The sequence below is a fragment of the Catharus ustulatus genome, chromosome 15 (assembly GCF_009819885.2).
Source record: "Catharus ustulatus isolate bCatUst1 chromosome 15, bCatUst1.pri.v2, whole genome shotgun sequence".
Lineage (NCBI taxonomy): Eukaryota > Metazoa > Chordata > Aves > Passeriformes > Turdidae > Catharus > Catharus ustulatus.
This window is the reverse complement of record NC_046235.1, coordinates 12,041,489-12,057,966: the sequence shown is the minus strand read 5'-3', so window position 1 is coordinate 12,057,966 and position 16,478 is coordinate 12,041,489. Positions and strand designations below refer to the sequence as shown.

Genomic DNA, 16,478 nt, shown 5'->3' with positions numbered 1-16,478 from the left:
GCTCTGGGGCTGGGGCAGCAGCTGCTTCCCCTCTGTCCCCAGGGGTGGACAAAGCGAGCTGGAGTCAGTTCCAGCAGCAGAGCTGTGGCTTCATCAGGCACCTTCCAGGGAATACCACAGCCTTGGTCAGGTATCCCAGACACATTCTGGTGCCTTTAGCTTAAACCCTGGATCTGCAGGGCTGGACAAGAACATCCTCTTATAGGATCTGTGACTGACAGATGTTAAAAATTAGAACTTTGCTTGCTTTCAGTATTTGCAAAAGACTTTATTGTGTAACTACTGCACTGTGGTCACAGCGACTTCCAGAACAAGTATAACGTGCAGTTTTTGACTCTGCAGTGAACTGAAGGCACATTCATTGACACTCCTTATAAAGCTTTCTATAGACAATTCATAAATCGACCTTTTCCTCTCTGACTGACTTAGAGCAAATACAAAACTGTACATGAGCCAGGGGAATACACAGGAGCACCTACAGTGAAGGTAAAGAAATTAAGTTCATGTACAGAGACAATGATGTCTACAGGGATCAAATAAACGTAGAAATGCCATATACAAATTTTAATACAAATATCTATAAAAATCAGAAAAATGAATCTTAGTTTCAAATAGAACTTTAGGGAAATTACAGTTGATATAAGCTTCTTAATTATTACAGTTGGAGAAGCATTATCTTGCACAATACCTACAAATTAATTTACACTGATCTTACAGTGGAAATTATCAGACCAGCCAGTCCAGTCTGCTGCAGAGAAGATACCTGCGATTCAGAATTAAAAAAATAATGGCTACTTTCCAATGTTAAAGTGGCTCTGTCAAGGGTGGGAGAGCCTTAGGAGGAGTTAGAGGAGCACTGCTGGAGCAGTAATGTGTGACAATTATCACAGACACGGACGGGTTTTGGGTACGATGGCAGCGCGAGTTCATTACTGGAACAAGTGTTGCAGAAGATGTCCCCGCAGTTTCTGCAGTGGTGCTACAAAAACAGAGTCAGAATGAGCAGAGCTGCCTAAAAATAGCATCAAAGAGAGAGAAGTCAGGCTTTGGGAACTGTGTCCGAGTCCACTGAATGCCTCCACTTCCCACCAAGCCCAGCGCTCCCAGCAGCACTTCCTCCTGCGCAGGGCCGTGCACAGGGCGGGATCCCAGCGCAGCCGCGCTCCCTCCGCGGCCAGGAGCTGCACCCGCCCCGGCTCGGGAACAGCCCAGGAGCGGGAGCAGGAGCGGGCCGGGCCTGGCCGCCCAGGGAAAGGCCGCGCTGGGATCGGCTCCCCACGGCTGCCGGGTCCCGCGCTGTCCCACACCGCGGGCCGGGCACTGAGCAGTGCCTGCTCAGCCGGGAAGGAAGCCTGAACACAGCCAAAGCAGCTCCCCACCGAGAGCACTGAAGCAAAAGTATGTTTGGGTGGTAAATGCCAAATTATTCCCTATGTATTTATCATGCCAACAAGATTCGGAATTGGTACAGGTTCAGTCTTCCCTAGCAAGGTATGCAACAGCACCACTTTTGTTTTCCATGGATTATTTAAAAATAATCTGCTGAACAACATTACCTTCCTTCTTGAGATAGAGAATTCCTTTTTACATTGTTTGCAGTGGGTTGCTTCATCATCCTTCAGCCATGTATGACCCTGGAAAATTGGAATTAAAACCATGCTGGAGATACTTTTAGAGGTATTTTACCACTGTTTTTGGTATTTTTCAAAAGCCTCCTTTTAAAGCAGAATAACCAGGGTGAAATTTGAAGGTGTTAAATTAAATTCATATGCTTAGTCAAAATATCCAGGAAACAGTACCTTTAGTGCTTTATTTACTTCTTTAATGTCTTCCATCTTCAGCTTCGATCTGGAAAAAAAATTATGCCCTGCATGACTTTTTATTTAGTTGTGATTGGTTTTCCCTGCCATTCCACTATTGAGACACTGAACCCAAACCCCAATTCTTCAGTCACTTCCCTGTTACCCCTCTGAACCACTCACTATGACTGAGAAACTTTGTCAACTCGGGGTCTGCCTCTTTTTCAATATAAACAGAAGAATGTAGGAAAAGCACAGTTCCACTATAAACATTTCCTTTAATGTTTCCTCTCAGCCAGCTCATTCTGACAAGATCCCTCACTTTCATTTCACGGCTCTTTAGTTTCTCATACATAGTAATTGCCTCCTAAAATTCTCAGATCAATTGATTTTTATAAGTAGATGGCATTTAAAATTCTTGGTATTAGTCTGATACTCCAGCTTATGGCACTTACAGGAGTTCTGTTCCCTAGAACTTACTGGCTGAGATGAAGTCCCATTTCTTGAAGAGCTTGTTCCTGCTCCTCACGGACCTTCTTCAGCTGCTGCTTCTCATCTTGCAGTTTTCTCAGTTCCTATAAAATCAACCACAAAATCAAGGTTTTTTGTGCATTTGTGCACTGTTTGACCTATAACCTCAATCAGTCTTCCCAAACTACCCAAGCAGTTCACAAGAATCAGCTCCTTTGGAAATGCCCCTATTTCTAAGGCTTCATTTTTAAAATTACATCGAAAACTACCCACAGGTTCTGCACAAACAATGGAATCATTTAATCATATTTACCAAGAAAAGGAAGATTTTTAGGCTTTGAACATCCTTTAACACAGCTAGAACATGGCATGTGCCAACACAGGAGCACACAGACAGATAGAGGTGCACAATTGTGTCCTCAGAAACTGCTCCATATGTGGCATCAAATCCTCTTCAGGTTAACAAGAATGCTCATGCTTAAAAAATAGATCACATTCAGTTGTTCTGAATGGTTGAAATTGTGCATACCTTTTTCAGTCCTTCCATCTGCTGCAATTCTGTTTTAAGCAGAGTAGTTGCATCCTTCTCTTGGTGCAGTTCTTTTTGCAAAGTTTGTCTCTGTTCCTTTTCGGATTTTAACTCCTTTTCCAGAGTTGAGCTATTTAAAAATAATTCATTCTAAAAAAAAAACCCTATAGCAGAAGAATATCCTACAGCACTTAAGGATAGCAACAGTGTGAGAAGTAGAAATCTTGTCCAAAAGAGAGCAGAACTAGAGTGGTGTTCTGGGAAAGGAAAGAACAGGCAGCAGACATCAAAAATGTTAACACTGTTAACATTTAACATATGTTAACATTTTTAGGTCACAGAAAACAAACAGCAATGAAGGACTAGAAGAAATATAACCAACCAAAAGACCCCCAAAGAAACCAATCCCCACAAATAAATATTTCACCACCTGTGTTTAAAGTGTTGTGTTTAAAGGAGACACTCTACCCTGAAGTCTGAACAGTGAAAGAGGCTTTTTCTATCAGTATTAGAAATCTTTAGAGGATTAACATTCCCCAAGAACACAGTCACACTCCCTTCAAAAGTCCCAGTCCCTTTGGATGACAGTCAGCTCTATGCTCAGCCTACAAGCATGACCACACTTATCTCCTGATTTATTAAAAAAGCAATTGAAAACTCCATTGCTAGCTGGAATGGGCAGATTTTTGCTGTTACTCTGTGCTCTAAATTAGACATTCTGGAAAAAACATATCAAAATCCTCATGCTAGCAGCACACTGTACAGAAGTGCTGTGCTTCCTTGGGTCTTGCATACATCTGTCAATGCTGAAGTCAACAGAATTTCAAACTCATCCTGTCCTTCGACCTGAGCATAAAAGGAGTAGAAAACACTTCTTAAAGAAATGGCAAAGGGAAGCAAAACACCTGCTCAGATTAAATACCATTTGCAGTCCAGCTGGGCCATCTGCTGCCGGCACGAGTCGAGCCTCCCAGCCAGCTCCTGCTTCATCTTATTGCACCGTTCCTCTGCTGCCTGCCTGGCCTTCTCTGCCTGCTGCAGCCTACACGGGAAGGAACACAGACATTTGTTTCCAATTCACTCCTTCCCTGCACCCTCTCACCCTCTTCTTTTAGAGTTACCACAGAGATCTTTACAAAAGCTTGAACTGAAAATGCTAGTGGAGAAAAAAATGATTTTGAAAGCAGCTGTTTCTGAGAAAAAAACCCAAAAGCAAAGTCACACCTGTTTTTAAAGTGAAGTTAAGATGTTTTTCAACAGCCTGCTTATGGAAAGAGCTATGGCTTTCCAGTCAGTTATTGGCATGTTTGCCTGGGAAGTGAGAACAGCAAGCACAGAAGGATGGAGAAAAAAAAAGCTCATGCTGGCACACAGGCCCAAATGTCTGTGGGGCATATGGAAGGTCATCCTGAAAAGGTTTACACTGGAAGCTTTCTACTGACTTCAATGTTGACTTTCTGATCTTGCAATTATTACCTCTCTTCCATTCGTTTCATAGAGGACATCATCTCATTTGTTTTTCCTTCAAAAGTGGATATTGCTTCTGTTTTCTGTTGTAATGAACACTCTGCATTCTGTAGGAAATAGTGAACAGTGTTTAAAGTCTGCCACCAGATAAAGAATGTTCAGCTTGCTAAAGGCCATGCCTGGGTCCGACTGGAATGTGCAAACAAAATGCTGATAATGCCAGAGCAGACATTGCTCCAACTGTTTTATTACAACCTCAGAAAAAACCCAAACCACCTTAACTAAGCTTTGACCTACGAGATCAGCTACAAGCCAAAAATGTTCTCTTCAGAAAAAGCCTGAAGAAATAAACCAGATTAAACTGACAGGATAAGAATACCAGTGATGATTTGAATGTAAAAACTGCACTCAGTGGGCATGGAACCAGGAAGCAAAAAAACCCCAAAAAAACCAAATAAATAAAAAGCAAAGGCACATCTCAGGGGTTTCACTGACTTGCAAATGTTTGGGAAGGAGGCAAAGACCTGGGTAAAGCCTGAACAGGCATTAGGAAATAGGCCATAAAAATTGAGAGAAATCCCCTCTGGATTTCTGGCACCAGCTGTGGGAGACTAAGGCTTGCTGAACTCTCACTTCATGCAGGGAGAGGCTAGTTAAACTTTTTTTCATTAATGGAAATAAGCTCTGTGTATTTTGTGTGAGCACTGCTAGACCATGGCTTCCTTGTAGAAATGCTTATCATACAGTTTTGTTCAACTGAAAAAAACAACATAAAACCACAACCCACCCAAACAAAACCATCCCCAGCCCCCTGTACACACCTGAGATTTGTGAAACATCTGCAAGTTAATGGCCTTCACTTCTTCTAACTGTTGGCGAAGGGCAACTAAAGTGTCTTGTTTTTCATGAGTATCTTTTTCCAGAAGTTTCATGGCAATTTCCATTTCTGTTTTCATTCCAATTTGTAGCTCCAACTCTTTCTCTAATTCCTTACAAAGAGATTCCTAGTTACTGCTACGCAGCCAAAGGTCAGGAATAAAACTCAGATAACCCCATACCCAAAATGGGTCTATGCTATAATAACGCCAGTGGTTTCTTAAAAAGAGGCCTTTTATTTAAACATTCCAAAAGCCCCAGTTCCCAATGCTGGGAAATGACAGACACTGTTAATGACCAAAGCCCAGCATCTTGCTTGCAATTGTTCTATGAATTGGGAACAGCTGCAAAAGGTACACAGCTGTCATCTTGTATTTGTAATGTTACAGCAGGCTGAATCCCGTGTCTTTCACTTCACTTTCTCTAGTTAAGTTTCCTTACCAGCCTGATTTTTTTTTCTTCTTTCAACTGCTTCCAAACATCACTGTACATTTCATCAAGACCTTGGCGTGACTGCTTGTAAGTATCCAATTCTACTTTTGTATCCTCTTTTGTTACCTACAAGGAACATAGCTACATAAGATTACAAAGTATTTAAAGTATCCCTTTAATTCTTGTGTGTAACACAGTGTTTCAATGTGCTACTTCAAGTAAAATCCTACTGTTTTACAATCAATGACCTGGCAAACATTAATAAGCTGAAATTTCAAAGATACAGTAATGATAAAAATACTTTAATACGTCACACTTTTTACTTTCATACTTCTATTTCTTTGAATTCGTTCTTCCTTTGTTCTTCTGCAAGTGTATTTTTGGGTGTGTAGTAAAGAACAGTAAAATCTAATGCCTGAGCATGCAACACTCAAACCCAGTGACCTGCATAACAACGTGCTCAACTATGCTGAGCACTCCAGTGCACCGTGGGCACGGGAGAACTCACTACAGCTGATCAAAAGAGTTCACTTATTTTAAGGATCCTCATCATCTCTAAATAGGTGTCCCACCTCTACACTTTTCTCACTCCGTTCACGAATTAATTCATTCTGTTGTTTTAGCTGCTGCTGCTCCTCCTGAAGGGATCCAATTCTGTCAGTAGCTGCTGCAAGCTGTATGAAGAGAACAGATCTATATTTAATCACTGCGCAATCATGCAGCATCTGGAGCAATTCTGAAGTCAGCAGCTCAGTCTCTGCAGCAGCTGTGCTGCTTACTTCCCCTTTTGCTCTCCCCAGGAGCTGCCTGATCCTTCTGCAGCTGTACCCACTGTCAGCCAAAATTACTGTACTCACCAACATTTGTTCATCAACTTCTGCTTCATACCCTCATCAATTAATTTTAAGTATTAACTGAGCAAAGAAATGCACCATAGTGTAAAAGGCTAAAATCCACCCTGGATCTGTGGCATGACCTAGAAGTTACACCAACCCATGCCAGTCCATCCAGTCCCCACAGCTCACCAGTATCTACTCAAATATTTCAGGTATAAGGTACAGTCTTAGATAGTTTTGTTTCTGATGGAGAAGAACTGTGAGAAATATTTAACAGAGCAGATACAAACCTCTTCCTGGAGTTTTGAATTGGTCTTTTCTAAACAGTCTATTTTGTTCTGGAGATCTGCAACCGTGCAACTGTAGCAAGGAAGAGAGATGCATAAAAGCAATAAACAGAGTGTCAATGTTCAACTTTTACTCCCATCCTCAACAGTATTTTTACCATCTTGCATTTGTTAAAAATTAAGGACTTTGGTGAGCTGGGGAAAACTCTGAGAAAGAACAACTGTCACTCTCAAGCACTGAGAGGACCATGTCCTTCTGCTGGCAGCCCTGTGCTGGCTTAGCTTTCACCTCTCCTGCTCAAGAGGGTAAAGAAGGCCAGCTCCTCCCAGTGGGCAACCCATGGGGGAAAGAGCAGAGACTCTTCCTCTAAGGAATGAATTTTCAGATGCACTTGTAATAGTTTCTCTTGAAAAAAATAGTTCTGTTAATCACTCAAAAAAGTAAACTATTGCACACGCTTTCTGCATTGCATGCACCCACAGAAGAGTAGGACTACAAAATGAAGCTAACATTTTTGGGAAATAATCAGAAAAGGCATTTCAATATCAAACAAAAATCTACAAGACTGGCAGCAGAGGCATGCAAAGCTATGCTGGAAAAGCTAAAAAGGACAAGTGTTTGTATATGAGAATAGATGAAAATCCCACCTTAGATGTCGGTTCAGTTCTTCCACATAGTGCTTCTGGTCAAGAACAGCTGTGATCCCTCCATCTCTAGTTGTAAAAGCAAAAATTTATTTATTGAGAAGAAACTCCTTCATTCTAAAGTGCTATTCTGTACTAGGGCTTTCAGCATAGACCTGCAAACTGAGCTAAAATCTTCTATCTTTCCTTATAAAAATACTTGTGTCTGAGCTGGATCAGAAGCACCAGGGAGGTGAAGCAGCTGCTTGGCTGCTTCTCAGCAGCTCCACAGAGAAGTTCTCTGAAGTGACAGAAGCACATAAAACACAAAGATCATTTGCTACAGGTCTTAGAAGACCTTAGAAGACCCGATCTGTGCTGGTAACTGCAGTCTCAAATCTAATATTTCACTTAAAATTACATTTTTTCCTCCAAAACTGATCTCTCCCTCAAAGACAGCTACTTAGTTGAGAAGGTTTCTGAAACTGTGCTTAGAAACAAAGCAGTGAGTTGGCAATGGGTGACTTGGCAAATCATCTCTTCTAAAACCAAATAAAACCACAATCTAATATTTTGTGTACTTTTAATTTGGTCCAGCTCAAGGCTCAAACTCTCCAAATTATTTTTAAAACCACCACAAATTCAGTCTCTGAAAGACACTACTTTTGTTTAAGTAACAAAATCTGGTTTGGGTTCTCCCTTTTGGATGATTAATAGTTTGAGATTTCCAGCACTCCCATCCTCTGACTCATTGTCTGACAGAGAGCTTTTGTTCTACAAAAACTGTAATGGTTTAGAATTATTAATTCACCATACATACTGTTTGCCATCAGTGTCCTGTGTTTCCTTAAGGTACAAGGAAAAATCAATCACTCCAACCTGCAAAATATATTTAAGATATTAACACACCTTCACAATGCAATTATGTGTACAAGCAGGCATTACTGTATATTTGGAAAATTATAAAAAATTGAAGTTTAGATTTAGAGAGACAAATAATACCTGTATTCTTCCTAGCTGATGCAAACATACAAGCTAGCATTTATCATAAAAGCATCAAAGTAACCACATTATGTGTGACTAGTTTCCTTGCAGTTATTAGTTTTGACAGTATTCCTATAAACTGCTACTTTCTTTCAATTCACTGAGGGAAACCCAACAAGCTTCAACACAGGCCATGCTGGAAAGAAATCTGGACCCATCTCAATAAAGTATTTATAGACGTACTTAATCTACAAGAATCTTATACCAACTGATCCTATTTAAGCTTTAATCTTCACCTGGGAATCCAAGTCTTCTCCTTTCAAGCAGAGGTTTGCATCAATAACATTCAGTCCAACCAGTAGACCCACAATAACTGCTCCTTCCTCCTCCATCATCAATGCATCAGGTTCATAAAATTCACTGGAACAGACAGTATAAGGCATCACTGCACATCAAACAATTACAATGGCACTTCTATCACTGAAATAATATAAACAATAATGCAGCCTTTACAAAACTCGGCTGAGTTCTCACTCATTTATTGCATAAGACAGAAGATTTAAAACTTTCAGAAAACTCTGCAAATTCCTTTGTATTTTCACAGCAAAAACAATTAACCACTTGCCTCCTCTGCAGGCTGCAAGAACAAGCTTAAACTTGTTAAATTTAAGGTCAATTAATGACTCTCCCTGGAGCCACAGGAGATGTCAGTGATTCAGGAATATTCAGGAATATAATCTGTGCTGTTACCTTAACAGATGCTTATGGTCCAGGAGTACTTTGAGATAATCTGCCAGTTTCTTTTGCATGAGTGCTAGATAAAGCCAAGCCCTCCCTCTGCCCACAGCAGTCCTAAAATGAAAAGTTGCATGTTTTGGTAAAACAAAGGTGCTTTTATTCTATTATTAAATATTAAATATTCTATTATTAAATAGTCTATTATTAGATTTGTACAATGCAAAATTCTCAGTTTACAAAATGAGGGGAAAGATATTATTTACTAAAAAACAACAACAAATCTCTGGGAAAATTAACTGCTGTCTCCAGAACACAAGAACATTTAAGTATATTCCATTCTTCAGGGAAAATATATTGTAAAGTCTTCTTAAACATACATGTTGTCAACTACCACCATAACCCAACTATTAATACATCCTAGTATTAAAATCAAGTATATTTCAATCATCCTGAATTACTCAAATCAAATACTACCAGCACACACACAAAATGACATAAAATCATGAAAGTGGGGTAAAGAACAGGAAAAAATGCCTGTGAAGACTTCAGTTATTTTTAGCAAGGTTATAAAAGTTTCCAATGTTTTCAATCTGACAGCATTGTTTGAGTCAGAAACTCAGAATATTTTGAGATATCCTCCTTATCTCTTGGAGAAGTCAATGCTTCTACATGCCCTATTGTTTTTTCTTTGGGAATAAGAGGTTGTTAAGGAAGCTAAAAGACTACTTGAAGGACTCCTATTCCCAGCAACATGAGCAAAAAGCATCATCCCCAACAATTAACTTACTTCAACTCTGGCAGATTTTTAACACTAGTTGCTATATCTGATGCTTCAGGACAAAGTTTTTCCACAAGTTCCAAAGGACCAAAAAACGATTTGTTCTGTCCAATAAAAGTCTTCTTCACTAAAGGGAACATACAGAGAGATTTGTGAGGAAAAATGATAGGCTTCCAGCTCCAGAATTTTAGACAAAATTTACTTTGTTACTTTGTCTTATCAGCTTGTAACATGTCTGTGGAAAGGGAGCACTAAAAATACTCTGACAGTTTAGGAGGCAGAAAATACAGTGTACAAACCTAACCACATAGTTGTATTTGTATTACTGGTTAGCATCGTATGTTTACAGAATTAATAATGTCATTCAGAAGTCAAGCTGGAGCCATAGCAGGACATGACAGAGACTCCTTGACCTGCTTCTCCTCTGCCTGGCAGCCAGTGCCCACCTTTGAGCCCGTGCTTGAGGCAGTGCTCCAGCACCACGAAGAACTGCTGCAGTGGTGGGAAGTCGGAGTCCAGGGTCCGGCCCAGGCTCAGGGCTGACTGGATGAGGATTTTGATGCTGAGCTTCATCATGTTCATGAGGTTGGCACGCTCCTCCATGGTGTGACACCGTGTACCTGGGGGCACAGGAGTGGGGAAAGGAAAGCTGCTTTACAGTCACAGAATCAATGAGGCTGGTAAAGACCTCTGAGATCATCCAGTCCAATGTATGATTAAACTAGGCCAGAGCACTGAGTACCAGATCCAGTTTGTCTTTAAATAGCTCTGAGGACAGTGAGTCCACCACTTCCCTGGGCTGCCCATTCCAACATATAATCAATCACCTTTCTGTGAAAAAATACTTCCTAATGTCCAGCCTAAACCTCCCCTGGTGCAGTGTAAGATTATATCTCCTGTTGTCTTATCACCGGCTGCCTGGGAGAACAGACCGACTCCCACCTGGCTACAGCCTGCTGCCAGGGACTTGTAGAGAATGATAAAGCCACCCCCGAGCCTGCTTTTCCCCAGACTAAACACCCTCCACTCCCTCAGCCGCTCCTTACAGGATCCGTGCTCCAGAACCTTCCCCAGCTCTGCTCTGCGGGCCTGCTGCAGCCCCTCAATGCCCTTCCTGAAGCGAGGGGCCCCGAACTGATCACAGCACTCGAGGTGTGGCGTCCCCAGTGCCGAGTACCTGGGGACAATCTGCCCGGAGACGCCGCGCAGCTTTTAAAGACCCCTCGCCGCGACGCCCCCGCTGGGCCTCCATCCTGCGGCGGGGGCGAGTTGGGTAAACCCCCCCTCAGCGGCGCGCCCGGCCCCCGGGAGGGACACGGCCCCCGGGAGGGACACGGCCCAGCCCCGGCCCGTGGTCCGTACCTGAGCGGCTGAGGGACCCCGGCCCGCCGCGTTACCACGGCTACAGCGCGCGCGGCGGGGGCGGGGCCGCGCCCGCCGCCATCTTAGAGCAGCGCGAGGGGCGCGGGGCGGGCTCGGCCCGGCCGGGCGTGCTGTAAAATGTGGAATATGTACAGAATTACTTCAGAAAGGATGTTTTTCGAACTTTGTACAATCTCAAGCCTAAGTAACGATAAGGGTGATTTAACCCGTGAAACATCAGCTAACGAGCAAGCTGTAAGTGACGCCCGAGTGCTACTGATGCCTTGGGTTTTAGCTTTTATATTTTTCAGAATCTCTGCTGTTTAGTGCGTAACTCTGAAACTTCATATTAGGTGTTGGTAAGGTCTCTTCACAGGGTAATTAGACAAAACAATTCCTTTTTGGCTGGAGAATCAAGGACAACTGGTACCCAAAAAGCAAAAACAACGCGGAGGGAAGGGGGCAAGCCAGGGGGCTGAGACTTCATAGCCCGGGGCTGTGCTTGGACAACTGACCCCAATGTGGAGATGAACCAAACTTATAAAAGTGTAAAAACTCGTGACCGGGATCCACCTTGGATTTGATTTGGGTGCAGCCCCAGTCAGGCTCTTGCACTGCCTAAGGTGTATCCTTTCAATAAACACCTATTTTATTCCTTTTGCTCTGTCTAGTCTCTCTTCCAGCTCAGCCTTCCCAGGCAACATTACAAAGGCGAATCACTGGTTGGTAGAATTGCCTTGCTAAGGTTTAGGGTTGGACACCTTCAGTGTCCTCAGGCCTATGGGAGGTTAGTAAAAGGATGCAGCAGTGATAGTGGACTCAAAGGATGCAGAATTTGTGCACCACAAGGATAGCCTGAAGCTGAGTCAGGGGAGGTTTAGGTTGCAATCAGGAAAAGGTTCTTCAGCCACAGGGTGGTTGGGCACTGGAATGGGCTCCTCATGGAAGCGGTAACAGCACCAAGCCTGACAGAGCTCAAGGGCATCTGTACAACACTTCAGTGGTGTGACTCTTGGGGATGGTCCTGTGCAGGGCTAGGAGTTGGACTCAATGATCCTAGTGGGTCCCTTCCAACCCAGCATATTCTATGATTTTATGACATTTGGCAGAACCCCTAAGATAAGGAAGAAACCCATAAAGCCAACACAGCAACTGTGCTCAGTCAGCTCTGACTGGGTAGAAGGTAATTCTGACAGGCAGATTGTGACCACTGACCCAAGAAACTCACTGACCCAAAAGAACAGACAGATTGAACATGTGGACTAATGAGTGTGAGAAGTGAGGATATCAGTGACCAACAGACAACAGAACAGTAATTAATAAGAGAACTAGGGAATTTGTAGCCAATGAACATTAATGCCTTTGAACATTAATTCCTAATGCCTAAAATAGTAAGAAGTTTTGGTAGTACTGCTGGCTTTGTGGATTTGCCACCCAGCCTCTTTCTGTGCAAAACAATAAATAAATCAAATCCTTCACTCCGTGCATGGATTGGCCTCTTGCAGACCAAGTAAAAGAACCTGTTTTGGGACAGCAGGGGAAGTGGGACCAGGACCAGCTCCCTTGCTTCTTAAGGCACCTACAGGCTCTGACAGGAGCTGCCAACCACCAAAATCACATTTTAAGCCACTGCTGTTTCAGTAGCACAGTCTTTGTGTCACCCGTGGGTCACACACAGCCACACTCTGCAGAAACAGCAGTGGCAGAAGCTCCAGCCCTGTGTCAATCCCCCTCAAGGTGGTTAACAGTGTTTTTAAGATTGTGCAAAAGTCTCTCCAGCATTTTTCCTTTCGTGCTCACGATGTTAATTTAGGGTTAAAAAAGAGCAAAACTCCTCCTAGTGTCAGAAGAGGGAAAACAGAGTCATTCTAATCTAACTGACCTTAATAACCACAATACACACAAAATGCTGTCATCTCTGCAGGCACCTCTATAGTTCATTGTATATATACTATATACAATAGTATATATAGTATATAATCAATAGACACTATATTACATATATACATGTATAAAAATATATATATAAGGAGTATACTGTATATTGTCTATAGCCAATGGATGCCTCTCAAAAACTGTATAATGTCTTGACATGAGGCTGAGGATTAAAAGCACCATAATATTTAGAATTTTGATCTCAGTAGTATCAGATTACACATTAGGAACAGAAAAAAAGCTGCACAAACAGAAAACCAGTGAGTTTTTTGGGTGTTTCAAAGCAATGCTAACCATTTTGATAGTTTTTAGAATCTGAATTTTTACTTACCAGGAATAGTTTGCCTCTACACCTTGCTCAGGATACACATATTACCCACAAGACTTAATAAAATACCATGAATGAAATGCTCTTTATGAACTAAGAAGTGGTTTGCATTATGTTAAATAATTACTTGAACAATATTTTTTACACTGTTGCAAATTTACACAGTCAAGTACATCCTTTGCAAAACTGTGCAGGTCGGTACATGCAAAATAAACAGGTATCAGACACACTACCAAAGCCAAGCATCAAAGATTAGAAATCAGGTTACCTCAGTGCAAAAGATCACAGATGTGATGCTGCAATCTTTAAGAATGCAGTCACACAGTTTTGTATCTTATTCAACTCAAGAGATTTGTTTCAACATCTTTTTGAAGCCACATGCCTTGTTTACTGTAATTATTCAGCACACTTTGAAGTCAGAAAACACTGAAGCACAAAGGAAAGCTCACAGTTCTCCATCCCTTGGTCTTTAGGACTGCAAGTCTTTCTTGATTCGTTTTCTTTAGATTTGAACCTTCTGGCCTCTCTGCAAGTGGCAGACACTGGTTTTAGGATGGGTTTTTTGCATTTAGAACATGTGATCAACAGATCTGAAGTAGCAGATAGAGGTTATAAAATTTCTGGCAAAAGATTACAGCAGGCAACAAGCTCCACATTTTCCACAAATAATCTTGCAGGCCTTGGCTTATTTCTTATATACCTGCTTTAAATTATATTTAAGTTCTTGGTCAAAGGCAAATAAAATCGAACAGGTAGAACAGGTGCCTTAGTGCCTGTTCATATTTTATATACAAGTTATTAACTGATTTTTCATACAAAATTTTCCATTAAACTTATCAAAATATTATCTAAATCTTTTGAACAATGTGGGAAGTTTGTGGTGTATTCCCTTACTTGACAAGGGAGAAGCTGAAAGATTATGGTAAAAGTTCCTTTAAAAGTGGGAGCTTCATTTCAGGTAAGAGAAAATTTTATTCCATGCCCCTTACCAAATGCTGTATATTGTTTTCAATTACATCTATCCACAGCATTATTCAAAAAGCAAACAAAAAGAAACTGGGATATTCTGCACTTTGTCAGGTTAGATCTCAGGTGTGCAAGAAGGGCACTTGGGAAACAAACCTGTGAGAAGTTTGGTGTGAGACTTTGAGAAGCAGGAAAAGAAAAGTGTCTATTTTTTCAGGACAATTAATCTTCAACTCTGACTACGCAACACTGAGGAATTTTCACAAAAAATGCAGAAGTCCATCAGCAGTAAGATTGCCCCATGTTGTCCCAACTCAACTCCATGGCACTTCCCTTTGAATACTCAGTACCATTAAAAACAAAAAGGTCAGCAGCAAACAGAGCAAAGCTGAGCTCCAGTGCTCCAGAACAATTAAGCACCAGTCTGAGACTCTGGAGTACAAGGCTCCAGGCCCAATTTCTCCTGCATTTTGAATGGGTTTGGGTTTTTTCCCCCACGTTATGAATATTGCTGAGATTTATTTTCCACATGATTCAACTAAAGTTATTTTAATGCACTTCTAAGAGATCTAAGTTCCACAAATCTGTAGGGCTGCTAGATCCACAAATACCAATGTTGAACAAAGCAAGCTGTGGTTAAACTCTAGGCATTTTTAGTGTAGTTTAAAAGTAACTTAAATCTGTATCTTAGTTTCCTTGTCTAGTCTCTGACATGAAAGGTAAAGAGATTCCTTCCCAGAACCAGCAGCACTCGAGGGAGGATGTGGAATTTTGAGAGATCCCTCAGTGCAGCCAGGCTGCTGGTGCTTTAAAAAGGAGAAAAGGCAGCAAATAAAACAAAAGTAATTTTTTCTGAATACAAGAGTTTAGATTTCCTCTGGTTATAATGCATTTCTTAAGTTCTACATCTGCGTCGCTTGTTTAATTTTACTTCAATACAAAACTACAGCATCTTAAAAAAAAAGAAATTCAAAGTAACACCCATGCACCACTGACACGACCCAGCAGCACTTACGGGAGCGAACTCATTTGCGCACCACAAAAGCGAGTTTACTAAAGAAGCGGAGCCGTACTTGTCTTTGCCGGGCTGTCACTGCTGCCGGGCTTGGACACCAATCCCACCAGGGATGCGGACTTCAGGGCGCTGCCATAGCTCAGCGCCAAGTTTTCCGAGGCTTTCCTGGCCAGAGACAAGATCGGAGCAGACCACCGCGCTTCCTCCGGTTTCGTCTTCTCCTCGTTCCTCAGCTCGGCCGCGTCAGGGAGCTGTTTTTTGTCAATAATCTCAAAATCTTCCTCCTTTCCCGCGGCGGGCGCGGCGCGGCACTCCCCGGCAGCCATCTTGGACGGGTCACATGACCGCGGCCCGCGGCGAGGGAGCCGCCCCCGCCGCGGGTGAGGGGAGGGAACCGGGAGGGGACCGGGAACGGGGGCGGGAACGGGGAAGGGACCGGGAACGGGGGCGGGAACCGGGAGGGAATGCAGAATTGGGGCAGGAAGCGGGAGGGGATCGGGAACGGGGGCGGGAACCGGGAGGGAACCGGGAGTTGGGGCAGGAACGGGGAGGGACCGGGAACGGGGGCAGGAAGTGGGGCAGAAACCGGGAGGGAACCGGGAACGGGACCGGGATTTGGGGCAGGAACCGGGAGGGAACCGGGAACGCGGGCAGGAACCGGGAGGGGATCGGGAACGGGGGTGGGAACCGGGAATGGCGGCAGGAACCGGGAGGGGATCGGGAACGGGGGCGGGAACCGGGAGGGAACCGGGAGTTGGGGCAGGAACGAGGAGGGACCGGGAACGGGGGCAGGAAGTGGGGCAGGAACCGGGAGGGAACCGGGAACGGGACCGGGATTTGGGGCAGGAACCGGGAGGGAACGGGAACACGGGCAGGAACCGGGAGGGAAGGGGACCGGGAATTGGGGCAGGAACCGGGAGGGAACCGGGAACACGGGAGGGGATCGGGAACACGGCAGGAACCGGGAGGGAACGGAGAATTGGGGCAGGAAACGGGAGTGGACCGGGAACACGGGCAGGAACCGGGAGGGCTCCAGGAATTGGGGCAGGAA

General features: G+C 43.2%; 1 protein-coding gene across 4 annotated transcripts; it reads right to left on the bottom strand.

The window, feature by feature from the left end:
• Positions 1–247: 247 nt before the first annotated feature.
• Positions 248–15,794, bottom strand: RUFY1 (RUN and FYVE domain containing 1). Of its 4 annotated transcripts, none has more exons than XM_033073326.2 (18): positions 15,486–15,794; positions 10,268–10,441; positions 9,831–9,948; positions 9,056–9,157; positions 8,602–8,725; positions 8,142–8,200; positions 7,346–7,411; positions 6,701–6,770; positions 6,147–6,248; positions 5,584–5,700; positions 5,088–5,255; positions 4,276–4,373; positions 3,722–3,841; positions 2,800–2,929; positions 2,280–2,374; positions 1,800–1,848; positions 1,557–1,634; positions 248–979 (listed from the first exon to the last, which is right to left on the bottom strand). In XM_033073326.2, the coding sequence occupies exons 1-18, from the start codon at positions 15,751–15,753 to the stop codon at positions 836–838; spliced, it is 2,082 nt and encodes a 693-aa protein (XP_032929217.1). In that variant the 5' UTR covers positions 15,754–15,794; the 3' UTR covers positions 248–835. The 4 variants fall into 4 exon arrangements, with proteins under 4 accessions (XP_032929217.1, XP_032929218.1, XP_032929220.1 ...); XM_033073327.2 differs by having other exon boundaries at positions 15,428–15,513; XM_033073329.2 differs by lacking the exon at positions 15,486–15,794 and adding an exon at positions 11,184–11,259.
• Positions 15,795–16,478: the final 684 nt, after the last annotated feature.